The sequence below is a fragment of the Panthera tigris genome, chromosome E1, assembly GCF_018350195.1.
Source record: "Panthera tigris isolate Pti1 chromosome E1, P.tigris_Pti1_mat1.1, whole genome shotgun sequence".
In the NCBI taxonomy this organism is placed as follows: domain Eukaryota; kingdom Metazoa; phylum Chordata; class Mammalia; order Carnivora; family Felidae; genus Panthera; species Panthera tigris.
In genome coordinates this window covers 9,774,889-9,794,317 of record NC_056673.1, presented here as the reverse complement: position 1 = coordinate 9,794,317, position 19,429 = coordinate 9,774,889, and the positions used below count along the sequence as shown (strand labels likewise).

At 47.1% G+C, this 19,429-nt stretch overlaps 1 protein-coding gene across 8 annotated transcripts in view; it reads left to right on the top strand.

Moving 5' to 3' along the window:
* Nucleotides 1–18,403, top strand: part of SPECC1 (sperm antigen with calponin homology and coiled-coil domains 1) — a 270,257-nt gene extending 251,854 nt beyond the window's left edge. For all 8 annotated transcript variants that reach the window (XM_042966219.1, XM_042966217.1, XM_042966221.1 and 5 more), the window contains 2 exons: nt 5,869–5,928; nt 15,190–18,403. In XM_042966219.1, the coding sequence (XP_042822153.1) occupies nt 5,869–5,928; nt 15,190–15,279 (150 nt within the window). In that variant the 3' untranslated portion in view covers nt 15,280–18,403. The remainder of the gene's footprint in view (nt 1–5,868; nt 5,929–15,189) is intronic.
* The last annotated feature ends 1,026 nt before the right edge of the window (nt 18,404–19,429 follow it).

Genomic DNA, 19,429 nt, shown 5'->3' with positions numbered 1-19,429 from the left:
ATGCATGGGCGTATGCTGTGTTCCAATAAAACTTTATTTACAAAAACAGGCTGCGGGCCAGATTTGGTCCATGGGCGGTAGCTTGCCAAATCCTAACCTAGAACGTCCCACAAAACCATATTCCACAGAGCGTGCTTTGGCAGATGCTGTTCTGGGCCCTGCACTCATTGTCTCACCAAGTATTTCTTGCCAAGCGTCACGCACGGTAGCAAAGACAACAGTGAACAGTGTGGACCTGTTCTTTGCCCTCTGAAGTAGAGAGACAGTCCACAAGTGAGTAAACCTACAGCACGTAATGCTATAGAGAAACCTCAGAAGAGCTACAGGGGAAGCCCCGTGCCGTGGGAGTGAACAGCTCAGCCAGGACTCAGCTTCCCTGGCTCCAGCCTCTAGCTGTGGCTGGGGCAGTAGCATCGTAAATAGAAAGATACAGAAATAGGTCTTAGATATAGAATCAGCTGGACTTAGTAACCGATTGGTTGTGGGGGAGGACAAGAGGAAAGGAAAGATGGCCCCATGTGTCTAGCCTGACAGACCATTTTTGAGATGGGGATCAAATAGAAATGCTGGAAAGTTCTGTTTTGATTATCCCACACTTGGACTTAAATAAACCCCAAAGAATGGTCATGACACTGATGGTGATAATAATTGACTAGACCATGATTTTTTTTTTTAGAGTGTTAGAGTTCCCCAGAGAAACAGAACTAATAGTGTGTATGTGTGTATGTGTGTGTGTGTTTGTGTGTGTGTGTGTGTGTACAAGAAAGTTGAATGCTACAGTTGGAATCTAAAGGCAGTTTCCTAGCGGAAATCCTTCTTTGTCGAAGGGAGAGAAGTCTTTTTCTAGTAAGACCTTCAACTGATTGGGTGAGGCCCACCTACACTCTGGTGGGTAATTTGCTTTACCCAAAATCTGCCGATTTAAATGTTAACCTCATTTTTAAAATACTGTCACAGAAACATCTAGAATAATGGTTGGCCAAATATCTGGTACCACGACCTAGCCAAGTTGATACATAAAATTAACCATCACAGAGTGTGTACAAATTTCAAGACATAAAATGTGTGCGTGGTGCTTTGTTTATAGTCTGTGAAGCAGGCCGGACAGGACTATTAAACATTTGGAAAGCAAAAAAAGTGTTCTGTTTTTAATCATGTTAAGTCAGAAATGTTCACGAAGTATGCAGTTTGCAACGTCAGGCAGGCATTTGGATACCAAATGTGGAGTTTAGAGGGGAGATCAGAGCTGGAAAGAGTCAGGAGTCTTCCATGAGTAATAATTTTTTTTTTAACATTTTACTTATTTTTGAGACAGAGACAGAGCATGAACAGGGGAGGGTCAGAGAGAGAGGGAGACACAGAATCTGAAACAGGCTCCAGGCTCTGAGCGGTCAGCCCAGAGCCCGACGCGGGGCTCGAACTCACGGACCGTGAGATCGTGACCTGAGCCGAAGTCGGCCGCTTAACCGACTGAGCCACCCAGGCGCCCCAAGAGTCTTCCATGAGTAGATAAGTGCTGCCTGATTGAACAGAAGTGATGGAAATGTTCTATATTTGTCCCGTCCAGTACAGTAGCCACCAGCCATATGGGCTGTTAATGGAATGGGGCTTTAAATGACTGGAAAACAGAATTTTGAATTTGAATTAGAATTTAAACAGCGTCATGTCAAGCGTGACTGCTGCATCAAACAGGGCAGGTATAGATGGTGTTTTAAAGCCATGAGAGTAGCGATCATTTCAGTCCTAGGTCGTGAGGGAGGTTCTGAGGAGAAACACACTCCTGTATATCTCTGCTCCTGTCAGTGTTTCACTTCTGACACTTCTGTAAACAGATGGGGGGGTTTTCCCACACCAAGCAATCTGGCAGCACCAGCCGGATGTCCTAAAGTGTATCTCCGTTCTGACACTGTCCACCTGGAGGGAGCATCGGGTCCCACGGGTTAAGGGCTCAGTCTCACCTCAGACCCCAGTCACAACTCGACTGTCACCTGTGCTTCTGATTGACCAACTGTAACTCAGAGGTTCCTGTGACCCCTTCCTGAGGTTTAGTTAATTTAATTTGCTAGACTGGCTCACAGAACTTACTAGGCTACCAGATTATTACAAAGGATATTGAAGGACACTAATGATCAGTCAGATGAGGAGACCCATAGGGTGGGGTCCAGAAGGGTCCCAAGCACAGGAGCTTCTGTCCCCTTGGACTTTGGGGTGCACCACCCTCCCGGCACATAGATAGAGTCACCAATCCAAGGTGCTTTCTGAACCCCGCCCTTTTAAGTTCTATGGAAGCTTCATGACACAGCCACAATGGATTAAATCACGGACCATCTGTGATTGAACTCAGTGTCCAGTCTGTCTCCTGTCCCTGAGGTTGGGGTCAGGGGAATGTGGGACTGACAGTTCCAACCGTTTGATCACATGGCTGGTTGCTAGGGCATCCTTGGGTGATCTGGGGGTTGGGGGAACATCACCTCTTTGACATAAACTCAGGTGTGGTTGAAAGGAGTTTGTTATGAATAACAAAAGACATCTATTTCAACATGACTGTCCTGAAGCCATTTCTGGAACTGAGGACAAAAACCAAAAATTGTAACAAAAGATGCCCCTGTGGCTCTTCTGTAGGAAATTATAAGGGTTTTAGGAGCTCTGCCAGGAACCAGGGACAAAGACCAAATATATGTTTCTTACTATAAATCCCAGTATCACAGAGGCGTAGAGAAAAGACTAAGGAACAACCTTGAGGACTCCAGTGCCTGTTGTCTAGGTCGAGAGTGACCCAAAAAGGGAACCAGGATAGAGCAGCCAGAGAGGAGGACACAGGGCAGGGCAATGCGGGGTCCACGCCGCCTGTGATCGTGCCCCTCACATCCAGCCGTGACCTCGATGTCCGTTTTCTTCCCTCCCTCTTCACTTTCCAGTCTCTGCCTTTTCCATGTCATATTACGAAGATAATGGAGTAAAGAGCGAGCATAACACAATTCAGAGTATTCAGAGGCCCTCCCTAAAACCACAGTTGATAGAAGGCTGAGCACTTAGGAATACACCACCTAAAACAGGAGTCTTCCTGTATATGTGCGATGTTCCTCTGCTGTCACGCAAAACATATCTAGGCTCTTTGTCCTAAATCGCTACCCAGCTGTTGGAGAAAAATGAACCTAACAGTGTGTGCCTTCACACCTCGAACCATGAGCATATGTTCCCTATGGAACCGTATCGTCTCGCTGTGGGTGCCCCTGACTCCCACGTAGCACCCAGCTGGCTGTCCAGTGACCTGCGGCAGATTTGCAGACAGCCAGAAGCCACAGTCCGTGCACTTCCTATTGTCCTTGCGGTAGAGGGGCTGGTATTTTCTCCATGTAGGGCTGAATTTCTCCCCCCTTAATCTAGGATAATGCAGTCAGGGAGCACCCAGGTCAGATCGCGGGAGACTGTGGGTCTGGGAGATTAATGATAGCCTGGGAAGCTCAGAAGTCGTGAGCTGTTGCCCCAATTCAGACGGAAGTGATGCAACCGTGGAAGTCTGACATCAGTGCTAAATAGGGAATTTCTGATAAAACTAACAAGGATGTCTTCCAAGCCATTGAGGAGACATGAGTTACACATTTTTTTCGATGTGTCAGCCTATGAAACTTCCACGGAGGCTACGCAGATTCGGATGATAGAATTGACAGAATGGAGTGTTTTCATGCCAGTGGCTGAAACAAAATGTTAACGTGAGAGGGAAAATTCTGGACTTGGGGTGCTTTCTGCTGTCAGTTTCAGGTGAGATGCCCTGCCAACGGGGCCAACGGCAGAGGTCTCTAACCAGGGGCTTTTCGTCCTGGGTCTGGAAGGTCTCTGGCCTGTGTGGGCAGAGCTAGGCCGAATGAGGCCCTTCCTGGCTTCCGCCCCAGACACACTCTGCTGCCCCCCATAATTGGCCATCTCGCAGTGGCGTAGCAGTGATGTGATGAAAGAGAATTAGATAACAGTGCTTGGTCGTAATAGTCTATGCAGGTAAGGGTGTGAGAAAGGGGACACTTACACACTGTTGCTGGAATTGAAAATTGGTGTATCATTTTTATTTTCTCATGCCATGTCGTGTCTCGTCGTGTCATGTCATTTCATAGGCTTCACGCCCAGCGCGGGGCTTGAACTCGTGACCCTGAGATGAAGAGGCACATGATCTACCAACTAAGCCAGCCAGGCCCCCCCTGGTGTCGTGTTTTAGAAAACGATTTGGCATTACATATCAAAAGCCATGACTTCTGTAATAATGGTAGCGGACAGGGCTCACAAACCCCCTTGCTCCTCAAAACTAACCAAGAAGACTTTAAAATAAGGATAAAGGCCTCATTAGCACAGAATAGGAAATGGCTGCCCCAAGTTTGGGCTCAATTAAAGGAAGCCAGGAGCCAGCTTTCAGCTCCCCTCTCAGCAGAACAGAGTAGTGTTATGGAAACCAGCATTAGGTTTCTAGTCCCTGCCCATTAATCTCCCTTAATGTGGAGGAAGAGGTCTGGCGGCTTGGGCAAGCTGACCGCAGATCAACAGCTTTCCCAGGCCCTGACCACACACTGGTACAAGACATGTGTAGCCTTGTCTGAGTGTTTTTCTGTGACCTGGTACCTAGAGCAGAGAGTTTGCTTCAGCGTCAGGGCAGGAAGCAGATGTGCACCCAAGGACAGAGGGCAGAGGCCACGAGGAAATGGAAAAACAGATAAAAATATGTATAAAATCCAAATGTGGGGCGCCTGGGTGGCTCAGTCAGTTAAGCGTCTGCTTCTTGATTTCGGCTCAGGTCATGATTTCATGGTTCGTGAGATCGAGCCCCATGTTAGGCCCTGAGCTGACAGCGAGGAACCTGCTTGGGAGTCTCTCTCCTGCCCCTCTCCCACTCATGCTCACTAGCGTGCTCTCTCTCTCTCTCTCTCAATATAAATAGATAAACTTAAAAAAGAAAAAAAAAGATTCTCTCTCTCCCTCTTGTACACGCATGCACTCTCAAAAAAAAAGTCACCAAAAAAGAAAACAAATATAAAATTTTTTATTTAAAAAATTTTTTTTCAATTTATTTATTTTTGAAAGAGACAGAGCATGAGCGGGGGAGGGGCAGAGAGAGAAGGAGACACAGAAATGTGAAGCAGGCTCCAGGCTCTGAGCTGTCAGCACAGAGCCCAACATGGGGCTCGGACCCACAAACCGTCAAATCATGACCTGAGCTGAAGTCGGATGCTTAACAGACTGAGCCACCTAGGTGCCCCAATATAAAAGTTTTTTTAATCTAAAGGCATAAAGTCACAAAATTCTACTGGGGAACATAAAACATGAATAGTCACAGAAACATTACACTCTCGATCATATTTAACACATCAATTTAATTAAATTGTAACATAATCCTAATGATTCTCAAATGAATTATGGAGGGGAGGAGGCATGCTAAAGTGATTCTTAAGTCCATCCAGGCGAGGAAACAGCCGGGAGCAGCCAGAAAGCGTCTCAAAAAGAAGCTACAAATTGTGGAACAGTACCTTCAGAATTCTAGGGGAAAATGACATAGCACATTAATTAAACAACAGTTGATACACAACAGAATATGTATGTCATGAATCGTGACAAAGTAAAAAATCACACAGATTTACCTTTGATAGTCAGAAATAATCAATAATGTCATTTTTAGTACCAATTACAACCTGTCAGTCTTTTTTTTTTCTTAGATTGAAACTATTGTTTGAATATTTGACCTAAAATTTCGAGTGTTTTGTAATAGTAGATAATCTGTATGGGAGCGTCGTTTAGTGTTCTTTCCTAACAAAAGCTATTTATTTTTATTTTTTAAAAGCTATCTATTTTTAGTTGATAATACCAGTTTCTGTCTTTTTAACCTAGAAAAGAAATCTCTTGTTGGCATTTGAAGCAGCTGAAAGTGTGGGCATCAAACCCAGCCTGGTAAGTATCCTATTTTGTATCCTTGTGATATTTTATTCTACCTGTAGGAGAAAGAACGTTATGCCATCTACTACACAATTTCTTACAGAATATTAAAATCCATTTGCTGAAGATTTGTTACTCACGATCCCTAACATGTAAATATCCAGTTGGTCTGACCACATATGATTTAGAGGGTTTTCAAAGATTTCGTTGTGGCTAAATTTCATTTCTGGAAGCACAGTGGACTGAATTATCATTAAAGCCCTCTTGAAATCCGGTAAAATTTGATAAAATGTAATTTAAAAAAATATCAAGACGTAGTTGAGGTCTAAAAAAAGAATGGGAAATCACCAGATGTCATAGATTCAAAGAGAAGTGAAAACCAGAACCATGAGGCATGAGCCGAGACTGTGACAACCCTCAGAAGTAGGCCTGGGGGCGTCGGTGGAGGGGTCGCAGGAAACGGGTACCTAATGGATATAGGTTTCATTTAAATGCCAACACAGGAACAAGAAACAAGGCTCCGAGCTCCCATAAACGGGACATTAGTACTGAGACCCTTGCACAAAACCAAGGCTCACAAAGTAACATTCTTCTCAGTGAAGGGGAAAATAAAAAACCCTGCCTGGCAGTCTAGGCAGGAAGCTTGGTCTCCACCTGATTTGTTTTTTTTTTTTTGTTTTGTTTTGTTTTTGGTAGCCAGAAAAAGGAAAATCTATAAGAAAAGAAAACTGGGCCAAATGAGGTTTGGAGTGCAAATTTATAATATCTGTGCTACAAGATAGTTTATGCTGCCTGAGGCAGGAAGCTCCTGGCTTAGTAGTACAATGGCCACTGAGAATACATTCACAATCCAAAATTACAAAACACTCAAGAAAGTGAACTAGCTGAGCTAGTCAGTAGACAGAGCAAACAAGAGGATCATCTACCAGAGCTTGGGATAATAAAACAATAAGAAAGCGACTACAGAAGGCTATGTTTGCGAATATTAAAGAGATAAAAGAGGGGGGGTGCCTGGGTGGCTCAGTCTGCCAGTTAAGTATCCAACTCTTAGTTTCAGCTCAAGTCATGATCTCACAGTTTGCAAGTTCGAGCCCTGCATCAAGCTCCCAGCTGACAGTGCAGAGGCTACTTGGGACTCTCTTGGTGTCTCTCTCTCTCTCTCTCTCTCTCTGCCTCTCCCCAACTTACACATGCTGTCTCTCTCATTCTCAAAATAAATAAACTTAAAAATAAAGAGATAAAAAGAGAACAAAAATCACAAGGGGGCGTCTGGGTGGCTCAGTCAGTTAAGCGTCCAACTCATCCTTTCGGCTCAGGTCATGGTCTAATGGTTCTTGAGATTGAGCCCCGCATAGGGCTTTGTGCTGAGAATGCAGAGTCTGCTTAGGATTCTCTCTCTCCCTGTCTCTCTGCTCCTCCCCCACTTGTTCTCTCTCTCAAATAAATTTTTTTAAAACTCATAAGGAAGAAGCATAGTACTATAAAAAAAGATTTGGGGAAAGATTCAAGTGAAACTTGTAGAAGTAAAAATTAGGAATTAAAAAAAAAAAGATGGGGCGCCTGGGTGGCTCAGTTGGTTAAGCGGCCGACTTCGGCTCAGGTCACGATCTCACAGTTCGTGAGTTCGAGCCCCGCGTCGGGCTCTGTGCTGACAGCTCAGAGCCTGGAGCCTGTTTCAGATTCTGTGTCTCCCTCTCTCTGACCCTCCCCCGTTCATGCTCTGTCTCTCTCTGTCTCAAAAACAAATAAACGTGAAAAAAAGAAAAAAGAAAAAACCCAGTCGGGTTGAAAAACGGATTAGATACAGCAGAAGAGAGAACTACTGGACTGGAAAATAGAACTAAGGAGGTTCCCAGAACATAAAACAGACATTTAAAAAATGGAAAATATAATAGAGAGGTTTTATTAGTTAGTATGTATTCAGAATCAAGAAATGGAAAACCAACTAACAGTTGCTTAAACCATAAAGATGTTAATTTTATTTTCTAATGAGAAATCCAAAAGCAGTTTCAGGATTGGTTCACTACTCAGTGTTATAATCAAGGACCCCAGAGTGTGTTTTGTCTACACTCTACCATCTTGAATCTATTACCTCATTGTCCCCATGTCCTCTGTGGCTGAACATAGCTGTCAAGCTCCAGACATCACTCCTATCTGCAGGGCAAGAAGGGGAGTGGGATGGACTAGAGCAAGTGCCTCCTGTCTTCCCCTCTTTGATTAGGAAATCAAAAGGCTTCCCGGAGTCCCTCCAGCTCGCTGGCAGGACTCTGTTCCATGGCCACCCCGGCTGCAAGGGAATTTGAGAAAGTAAACAGTGAATGTTCTCCATTCCCATCAGCTGGAAATCTACAAGGGAGAGGGGGGTTGGTAACGGCCATTAGATTAACCAACGGATAGTGTCTGTCACTGACCTTAAGAGAGTGGAAGATAAAATCAGATAATTTCCAAGTCCCATGGCCAGTGGGAATTCCAGAAGAGGAAAGAAAGAGTGGGAGAGAAAATATTTGAAGCAATGGTGCCTGAAATTTTCCCAGAATGATGAAAGACCACAGATTCTTGGTCTCTAACAAGATGAATCTCTCTAACAAGATGAATCTCTAACAAGATGAATAATACAAAAAACCCATCTAGACACATCATAACGGAAGGAGCTGCATAAAAAGTAAAACGAGGACAGGTAATCTATAAATAATTTCTACTAGCCAATAATAAAGAAGACACCTTAGGAGAGGTGCATGGCAACTCGTGCATGGCTAATAAACACTTAAAGAGGTGTTCAGTCTCATCAGTGATGGGGAAAACCCAAGTGGAAATAACAGAGACAGTTCTGCAGCCAGCAGAGTATGAAGGGAGTCTGAGAAATGGAAAAGCGAAAACACAGCAATCATAGAAATTTCAGTACTATGAACAAAGTTACGCCAATGCGTTTAAATCAGAACGGACAGTTTTCTAAACAAATATAAATATATTTCTTCAAATACTAAATGTAACTATTTCTCCAAAACTCACTCAAAAAGAAGTAGAACTTCAACCATGAAAGAAATTGAATTCATTGTTTAAAAAATGTAGTCACGGAGCGCCTGGGTGGCTCAGTCGGTTGAGCGTCCGACTTCGGCTCAGGTCACTATCTCGCGGTCCGTGAGTTTGAGCCCCGCATCGGGCTCTGGGCTGATGGCTCAGAGCCTGGAGCCTGCTTCCGATTCTGTGTCTCCCTTTCTCTCTGCCCCTCCCCCGTTCATGCTCTGTCTCTCTCCGTCCCAAAAATAAACAAACATTAAAAAAAAAAAATTAAAAAAATAAAAAATATAGTCACGCACACACAAAAATGCCAGTGAGCCCAAATTATACAAAACTTTCTACAAGAAACAGATGTCCCTATCCTATAAATTAAAGGCTAGAGAATTTAGAAAGGAGGGGACATACATGTCGGGCCAAGATGGAGGAACGGGAATCTGATTTATCTTCCCTTCTGAAACACTGAACAGCTAACAAGTAACAACAGATAATTAATGCGGGGAATCAAAGAAAAAATGCGAACTTGTTAGAAGATGATATCATACACAGAATGTTTTTCTCTGTAGTGTTGCAGCTAATAGTTGCTTCTTTTTTAATTTCACCTTTTTTCCCTATTTTTTTATCTGACATACTACAGAAGTCAGTGAAAGCTAGGAAGTGAATGAGATCATCTTGTCAAACTAACAGTCAGAGCCAATGGCTGCATTTTTACAGATGTCTGTGAGGAGATACAAGCATAATAATTAATCTCAGAAGCATTTGGAGATGCTTGCGAGCCATTTAACTAGTTCGTGCCATCAACAAAACAGAAACTTCCTACATTATTAAACTTGCTCTTCGGTGTCTTGATGTGGATTGAAAAATAATCCTTAATTACACATGACACTTCTAAAATACATGCAGTCAGAATTGGCAGCAGTAAAAACCCCCAGGTCTTTGATAAAGGTCTCTTGTAAGATTAGTCAGTAGGAAGGAAGGAAGGAAGGAAGGAAGGAAGGAAGGAAGGAAGAAGAAAGAAAGAAAGAAAGAAAGAAAGAAAGAAAGAAAGAAAGAAAGAAAGAAAGAAAGAAAGAGAAAGGAAGAAAGAAAAAATGCATTCTTTCTCAGCGACTTTCCAGCCTAGGATAGAAATTTAGGCCACCACATGACAAGGGCGAGCCACTCCCCGTGGAACGAATAGATAAGAGAGGATGTGTGACATCACATTGCCATTACCGGAACAACAGCCAGAAGGTGTGTCCTCTGAGGACTGATGTGTTTGTATGCTGGTGAGGGGAGCACTCTCACGCTGAGTCATACAGTCTGTGACAGTGTTGCTTACCGAGTAAGCCACCCGGACAGTCACTACCCACGGAGGTTAGGAGGGGGTCATTACAACTCAGGCTTTGATGACGGTGTCTGAATGATTCTGTAGGCGTCAGCGAGCCTGCGCCGTAGTATAAACTTTGTAAAGGATACTCAAAGAGTTCATCTGAGTTTAATAGCATGAAAAATTGCTTTTTCGCGTTTCCCACGCGCCAGGCATTTTCCATATGTTGACTCACTGAACCCTCTCAGAAGTCCTGTGACGACAGATGCTCCTTACAGGAAGGACAGTGAGGCAGGTGCTGTTCCGTAAAAGCTCACACAGTAGTGAATAGCGGAGGCAAGAGTCAAGGCAGGCCGGCCTTCTCCAGAGCCCACGTCTTAACCTGCCCCATGACCCTCCATCCAGGACAGCCGTGCCCACCTTTGGGTTCTTAGAGCAGCATTTACTCCTCGTACTATGTAGCACATGCTGTGTTATGTTGTGATGTGTCCGATTATAGGACTTCATCCCATCTCCCCAAGACCGTGAGCTCCCAAGGGCAGGAAGCCCTGTCTTTTCAATTGTTTTTATTGTGGTAAAATACGTATAACATGATCTAAGTGTCTTGTCGCTTGGCCAATACCACACTGTCCTGATGAATACAGCTTTGTAGCAGCACCTGGGTGGCTCAGTCAGTTAGGCATCTGACAGCTCAGGTTATGATCTTGCGGTTCATGAGTTCAAGCCCCACCTTGGGCTCTGTGCTGACAGCTCAGAGCTTGGAGCCTGCTTCAGATTCTGTCTCTCTCTCTCTTTCTCTCTCTCTCTCTGCACCTCTCCCACTCTCACTGTTTCTCTCTCTCTCTCAAAAATAAACATTAAAACAATTTTTTTAATTTTTTAAATTTATTGTCAAATTGACTTACAAAAATTTTTAATACAGCTTTATAAACTGTGAAGTTAAGGGGCGCCTGGGTGGCTCAGTCGGTTGAGCAGCCGACTTCGGCTCAGGTCATGATCTCACGGTCCGTGAGTTTGAGCCCCGCGTCGGGCTCTGTGCTGACCGCTCAGAGCCTGGAGCCTGTTTCGGATTCTGTGTCTCCCTCTCTCTGACCCTCCCCCGTTCATGCTCTGTCTCTCTCTGTCTCAAAAATAAATGTTAAAAAAAAAAAATTAAACTGTGAAGTTAAGTCTTCAAACTTTATTCTTCTTTTTAGAATTTATTTGGTTGTCCTAGTTCCTTTGCTTTATAGATTTTAGAATCAGTTTGTCAATATCTACCCCCCAAAAAGACCTTGCCAGGATTTTGATTGGGATTATGTTGTAGCTATAGATCCATGAACATAGAATACTCTCCATTTATTTAGAGCTTCTTGATTTCTTTCATCAGTGTTTTGTAGTTTTCTGCATGTAGTGTTTTATAAACAAGTTTTCTGCATATAAATCCTTTTTAAAAATTTAGTGCCATTTAAATGGTTTGATTTGGTTTCACGTTTCAGTTGTCCATTGCTGGTATTTCGTAGGAAAGCTGTTGACTGAGATCTTGCTAAACTTGCACATTAGTTCCAGTGGGTTTTTTGGTAGACTCTTTGGAGTTTTCTACATCAACTATCATTTCATCTGCAAATAAAGACAGATTTAGTCCTGCCTTTCCAATCTGTATGCCTTTTGTTTCTTTTTCTTGCCTTATTGCATTAGCTAGAACTTCTGGTACAGTGTCCAGTAGAAAAAGTGAGAGAAGGCATCCTTGCCTTGTTCTTTCATCCTGATCTTACTGGGAGAGTGTTCAGGTTCTCCATTTAGTATGATGTCAGCTTTTGGTTTTTGTGCGTGTCCTTTATTAGGTAAAAGAAACGCCCTTCTACTTTTCTAGTCTTTTGCATGTTTTTATCATGAATAGTTGCTGAATTTTGTGTACGGGCATACCTCATTTGTGCTTCCCTTTATTGAGCCTCACAGATACTGCATTTTTTGCAAATTGAAGGTTTGTGGCAACCCTCCATCAAGCAAGTCTGTTGGCATCATTTTTCCAACAGCCTTTGCTCACTTCCTGTCTCTGTGTCACATTTTGGTAATTCTCAAAGTATTTCAAGCTTTTTCATTGTGCAAGGGTCAAACGTACTTTGTGGGGTTTTTTAGACATATGCTATGGTACACGTAATAGACTACAGTAGCGTAACTATAACTTATCTGCACTGACAACTCAAAAAATTCATTTGACTTGTTTAAGCTATGTTTGCTTTATTGTGGTGGTCTCGAACCAAACCCACAAATATTTCCAAGGTTTATGTGTGGATGTTTTTTCTGCATCTGCTGATGTGATCATATGACTTTTCTTATTAAGTCTGGCAATAATAACAATGCTGACTTTTGGATGTTGAACCTCCCTTGCATTCCTGCTATGAACCCCACTTGATCACGATTCAGTTTGCTAATGTTTGTTAAGGACATCTGTGTTTGTGTTCATGTGAGAAAATCGATAGCTTTCTCGTTAAAGTCTTTGTCTGATTTGGTATTAGGGCAACACTGGCTCCAGAGAACGAGTGAAGAAGTGTTCCCTCCTCTTCTGTTTCCTGGAAGGGCATGTGTAGAATATCTTCCTTAAGTATCTGGCAGCATTAGCCAGTGAAACCATCCGAGCCTGGTGTTTTCCATTTTGAAAGGTTTTCAGCTGCTGATTCAAATACATGTCACACGTCCTCAGATTTCTGTTCAGGCGGCTTACTCGCCCATCCCCAGAAATGTGCCATAATTATTTCTCCAGATGTGTTCAGATGCGATGTTGACAATGTGCCAAAATAGAGTAATGTTACTATTGTTAGGTTCAGGCATGTGAGATGGTCTGAGTAAAGCTGTGAGCGCCGGTCCGACTCCTGTGTCCTCTCTGAGACACAAGACCCGTCCTCGCCGTCACAGGGAGGGAGGCTTGTCATCTCTCTTGGTTCATAGGTGTGGCTTCCTTTCTCAGAACACCTCCCCTACCTCCTAAATGTCACACTCAATTTTTCTTTTTTTTTTTTAACTTTTAGAGTTTATTTATTTTGAAAGAGAGAGAACATGAGTGGGACAGGAGCAGAGAGAGAGGGAGAGAGAGAGAGAATCCCAAGCAGTCTCTGCGCTGTAAGCATGGAACCCAACACAGGGCTTGATCCCACGAACCGTGAGATCATAGGACCTGAGCTGAAATCAAGAGTCGGACGCTTAACGGACTGAGCCATCCAGGCACCCCCAAGTCACACTCAATTCTTGATGGTTTATTTTCACTGTCGCCATCTAAACAACCCTGCTATTGTGAGAAGCTTAGCTCTTCATGCATCAGTCTGTGTGCACAGTCCCGCCCACAGTAGTTTATGTAGAAGGAGACTTTTAATCCTTGTATTCTGTGAAAATTATGTTTTTAAATTGTTCTCAGTAGATCTGTCTATAATGTTCCACTCGCTGCCTTTTCACTCCTTTCCCATGACCAGAGAGAGGCTGATAATTTTTTAGCATAACCAGGAAGTAGAAATGGTCAAATATATTTAGGTGTTGTGGAAACAGGAAGTAAATGGCTGGTGACAGGCCTCAGTTCTGTCACTGCTCAAGAACAGATGTGCTCAATAAGTTCAACCTTGATTTTCCACGGCATCTCTACTCCTAGCTTTCCGTCAGAGTCCTTGCCTACTACCCTCTTGTGACCACAAAAGAATCCAAATTCAGTCCCAAAGCGAATTTTCTAATACCTTGAGTGGCATACATTTCAGGAACATTTGGCTCAGCCATCCTGTCTGTCACTTTGTGGCCTCCAAACAAAGGGACAAACAACAACGACAAAAACATTAAATGGTCTGACACCTGATTCTGATAAGACGCTGGTTGCATTCTCAACTGGTTCAAGGCTTTTGTGGCCATCCCATTCACGGGAATTCATCTCAAGGCATGAATTCGACAACTCCGCCCACGGAGGTGCTTACAGCAAAGTCTGTAACGTGAAGAAGTGAGCGCACGCCCCACGGCGAGCATCAGATGTCGTGTGGATTAAGGGGCAGCAGTCTCGTGGACTGTGTGCGCTCCCTCCCGTGACGGCCAGCGTCGCGACACAGCAGCCCGTGAGATTGTGCATGGGAAGCATGAAGTAAAAAGGCTCAGAGCACACGATATGTCCACTCGACGGAAGCGTGGGAGAACACAGGGGTACCTGCAAATGTGACTTAGGGAAGTGGAAATTGTTTTATGATAATGGAATTATGGGTGACTTTCTCTTTGCAAAGCTTTTTTTTTTTTTAATTTTTTTTTAACGTTTATTTATTTTTGAGACAGAGAGAGACAGAGCACGAGCAGGTAGGGGCAGAGAGAGAGAGAGAGAGAGAGAGCCAGATTCCGAAGCAGGCTCCAGGCTCCAAGCTGTCCGCACAGAGCCCGAGGCGGGGCTCAGACTCACAGAGCCCGATGCGGGGACCGTGAGATCATGACCCGAGCCAAAGTCGGCCGCCTAACCGACTGAGCCACCCAGGCGCCCCAAGAAAGCTTTTTTTTTTTTTAAATTTAAGTTTATTTATTTATTTTGAGAGTGAGAACAAGCAGGGGAGGGGCAGAGAGAGAGGGAGAGAGAGAATCCCAAGCAGGCTGTGTGCTGTCAGCACAGAGCCGGATGCGGGGCTCGAACTCACAAAACTGTGAGATCACGACCTGAGCCAAGAGTCAGATGCTTAACCAACTGATCCACCCAGGCGCCCCTGCAAAGTTTTCTTTAAGATGCTGTCATGTTCTTAAGATGAAAAGGGGGAGGAAGTCCTGTCTAATGTTTTTTAAAAGGGGCAGTATCTCCTGATTAGGAATAAAACACTTTTCTTTTAACTTGCCCACGCCTCCTGTCCATGCAGGTGGGGGGGGGGGGGGGTCTCCAGGCAGCACCAGCCCGGACCAGGCTCTGAGCCCCTTTGTGGGAAGGCGGTCTGTGGTGTCCCCCCGTGACCTCCTCCTCTTTCCCGCAGGAGCTCAGTGAGATGCTGTACACGGACCGGCCCGACTGGCAAAGCGTGATGCAGTACGTGGCCCAGATCTACAAGTACTTTGAGACGTAAACCCGGGAGGGCCCTCGAGCAGCCGCCCACCGCCCGCAGCCTGTCCTGGAGGCACCTGGTCACTTTGCACAGGCCCTGCTCTGTCCACCACCCTCAACGCTCGATCCGGGGGGGCCCACACACAAATAAGAACGGAGCTGGGTTCCAGTGCATACCTACTTTTAATCTAGACGCATTTGGCGCGTAAGTTGGAAAGCCTTGCTCTCCCACGGGCCTCCCTCCTTCTAGACCTAAGGGTCCACGCCCAGGCTCACTCCGTGAGAACCGAGTAGGACATCTCCGGTCACACGCCACGACCTCACCCGTGGGCTGCGGAGCCTCACGACAAACAGCCATCTTTTCACTAAAACTCCTTCCTTTGGCCTTTAGAAAAACTTTGCCCCTGCCACCACCCACCGCCTCTGAAACCCACACGCTCATCAAAACACAAAAAGGACAAACACTCGGTCTGGAGCAGCTTGGAAAAACGCTCCAGCCCTGCCTTTTGGGGGCCGTAACGCTTCCGTTCCAGATAACAGTTTTAACACCTAGAACCGGACTGAGCAGTTTAGATCTCGCTGTCACTTACTGGCGTCTTTGGGGGGAAGACAGAGACGCGCCAGCACGCAAAGCAGCCCGTGGGCGGTTTGCTGCGGTGGCCCGTGGGGTGGCCCGCAGAGAGAAGCGTGTGTCCGTCCGTGTGCGGGGACGCGGTCACGCTCCGAAGCCCCGGGCCAGGCAGTCCCCCGAGTGCTGGAAGGGACCCGTCGGCACCTGCCCGCCTGCTGTGTTTGCCCCGCGAGTCCACACGCCCGTGCACGCCCGCACACGTTTGCCCCAGGTGCCGAACCTAACAGGAAGCCCCCCGCGTGCGAAGCGGCCTGCGCCCACCCAGGTCTTCGTGTGTTTGCGCCAACAGGCTGAAGGGGTGCCGGGCGGACGGCAGGCGTCAACAGTATTCGAACTCTAGACTCCGCCTTCGGTATCTCCTCGGGCCCTTCACATCTGCATGGCAACAGCAAGCCCTGAGCGGTGGGCAGGGATGGCTCCATTTAGAAGTGAACCGTCCGCCATCCTGCCGTCACCCCTAGTGGCTGCAGAGGGCACTCCTCCCCGCGCCCCCACCCCCCCCAGATCTTGCAGGGAGACCCGCTGAGGACCGACCTGGCAGCTCCCTGGAGGCCGGTGGGGCCCACGAATGTGCATCATGTAGCACGTGAAGGCGTGGCTCACAGGGTAGTCAGGTGACCTCGGTGCCTGCCACCTGCTGATGCAAGTGATTCCTCCCCACCGCCCCCAAGGGCCGTCCCTGTGTCAGTCGCTGGGACCTCCCAGTGTCATTCTACAGTAAATCTCTGCAGAGAGTCCGCCCCTCACTCTCAGGCTGCCACACCTGCCTGCTTACCTGTCCTCCTGTGTGGCCCTAGATCAGGATCTCCTGCGGAACGTGTTCAAAACGCACCCTCCTGGCCTGCCCCATCCGTCGAACCAGGGATGTCTTCTGTATGTTTCCAGAGCTCCCCTGACAGCCACGGAGAGGAGAGAAGGCCTTTCCTCTTGCTCCTCAGGGCAGGGCGGTGAGTGGCATCTGAGGTCTCTCCGGAGCGGTTTGGGGAGGATGACGTTGTCAGTGGCTCTTTTGGTTTCAAATGGAAATGGAGGCACAGTCTGAGCAAATTTACTCCTTCCTGAGGAGCGTATCCAAATGGAAGGGATTCCCTGTGTGGCTCCACGCATCTGTCTTTTGTTGACATAACAGGCATTTCCATGACCTCCAAGCCTCTGCCTTGCTCACCCTTGCAGTGGGGAAAGGTTAGTATCCCGAGTATCGGGTTGAGCTCTCGGTTGTCGTGTTTGATCTGGGATTACTTCGGGGTTTTGTGTGGGAGAGGCCGAAGAGGTCTAGGGATACCTGGAGGGGGTGTTTAGCATTACTGGGCCCTGTTTTTAGTGATTACAGTAAATGAGTCCGATGATTCAGCTCTGGGCGAAGCAAGGTCTATGCAGGGGTGACGTTGCCGTTTCTTCTCCTCCAACACTGGAGCCTGCTCCCTTTAGCTGAAAAAGAAAGAAAGAAATGTCCTATGAAAGAAAGGCCATGTGCCATTTATTTTTGTAACTCAAAGAAGCTCCTTGACTACCATTTTCTTTGCCAGTGGGCACGCTTCCAGAAGGGGAAGCCTGGTGGTGCCTGGGGGGCAGGTCTGGCCCCGCAGGGTCCTTCGAGGGGGACCGGGCCTTCCAGCACTCGCAGAGCCTCAGACCGGGGCAAGCTGTCCCCGCCCCAGTGCTGGGCCACCGGATGGGGATTTTAGACCCATTTTTAATTGCCCCAGCAGAGTGGAGGAGTTCTTCAAAGACTTAAAGCCGAGTCCACGGGTTCGTTCGCTGGGAGATCTTTCGTGGACGTGAACTCTAGCTGCCTGATGGTGGTGCCCCAGCCCCTGCTCCCCGGGGCAAGCATATTCTGAGGAACCAGGCGAACGCCCACTTCCCTTCCCACCCTAGTCCCTTCTCACTTCAGAAATGACGTTAGTCTTGGGTTTTCGTTCTTCATTCAGCCGTTGTGTTGTAGCTTTGGTTGAGAGTTTCCCGAAGCGGTGAGCCATGCGGCGGTGACGAACGTTCATCTGCGGTGTTCTCTTCCCCCGCGGAAACCGATGTTCCCTGAATCTCTCGGGGGAGGGCAGGCACTTCACCGGCCCGCGGAAGCCCGTGGAAGCCCGCGGAAGGAGAGGACTCGGCCCCCGTACACAAACCCATATGCCAAATCCGGCCGCGGCTCCTCCTGGCCCAAAGCTCGAGTGCCATTTTGAGGTGAACCACCAGTGACACGCAGTAAAAAACAGGACACAGCCACCTTTTTAAGAAGTACTTTTAAGTATCCCGTTTGCCCGAGTGCCCTGGATGTGTCCCTCCTCCGACCCGGGCTAGACTGCGGCTAAGTCTACACCATCCTCGGCCGATCACTAATTTTAACTACATTAGTTGAATACAGTGGATACATCTGTGGCCTCGTTTCTAGAAAGAGCACACCCAGCACTGTCGGGACGTGACGTGCCAACGTAGACGTATTAACTATTAACATTTGGAAGTGTATGATGTACGACTGTGTCACATTTCTAATAAATATATTTTGTTTCTGTCCGATGGTGAATTTTTCCCGGTGACGTCGATGGTTGGCACTTTGTCGGAATGCCAAGCCTCGGTTCAGGCTAGCGGCTTCGTGTCCCTATTCCGTGTTGGGCTGTGGTCGCCCCTCCCCCCCCCCCCCCCCCGCCCCAACGGAGCGGCTCTCTCTGGCATTACTGGAAGTTGCCAGAAAGGACTGGGGTCCTGATGGCTCTTCCGCCTCCCTCCATTCACAGCAAGAGGGCTGCGACCACAGTCTCCTGTGAAAGTCACCCCCCTGGGGCCGCGCAGATGAGCACAGCACAGGCGCCCGCACAGGCCGCCCCCACTCAGCACACGGGTCCTGGAGACCACAGGAGGCAGTTGTACCAAGGTTGAGCAGGCAGAGCCCGTATGAACTCTAACTGACCCGAGTCGTCTGTGTGTCCAGACCCTGGTGCACTGTGCGTGCCGAGGCATCAGGTGACACGTGGCTCTTCGGGCATCATCAGAGGCCACCGTTCCCTGGTGTCTTAGACGACCAGCCCCTCCCACAGGAGAGGAAAAGGGAGGCTGCCCGCCCTCGAGAATCTTTACTTCTCCCTCCCCTTCCCCTTCCAAGGAAGTTCCACTGTCACTGGCCTTTGTCTCCTGAGGGACTCTCCCATCTTGTCAGAATCGCACAGTCTGTGATGAGGGCTTACCACGCACCGAGCCACGACGCCAGGCACGGCTCATTCTCCTCCGTGGGCTGTCAGGCGATGGGAGAAGATGCCAGGTGATTATGCACAGCCACCTGCGGCCACTCAGTCTGCACACACACACACACACACACACACACACAGGCATCAGACAGATGACCAGCATCTCAACACTTGCAAATCGATCCCTCCCAAAGTTTGGGGAGCCTGGCCCCTCTGTGAATGAAGCACATGCCCCAATGTTCGTGTCCTGAGTATTGACGTAGCTCGTATGCATTGAGTCAGGGTAACAGGCAGGAGGCTCCACGGGGCCTCTGTTGTCACACAGTCAGTGGTCCTGGTTTTCCGCGGCCACAGAG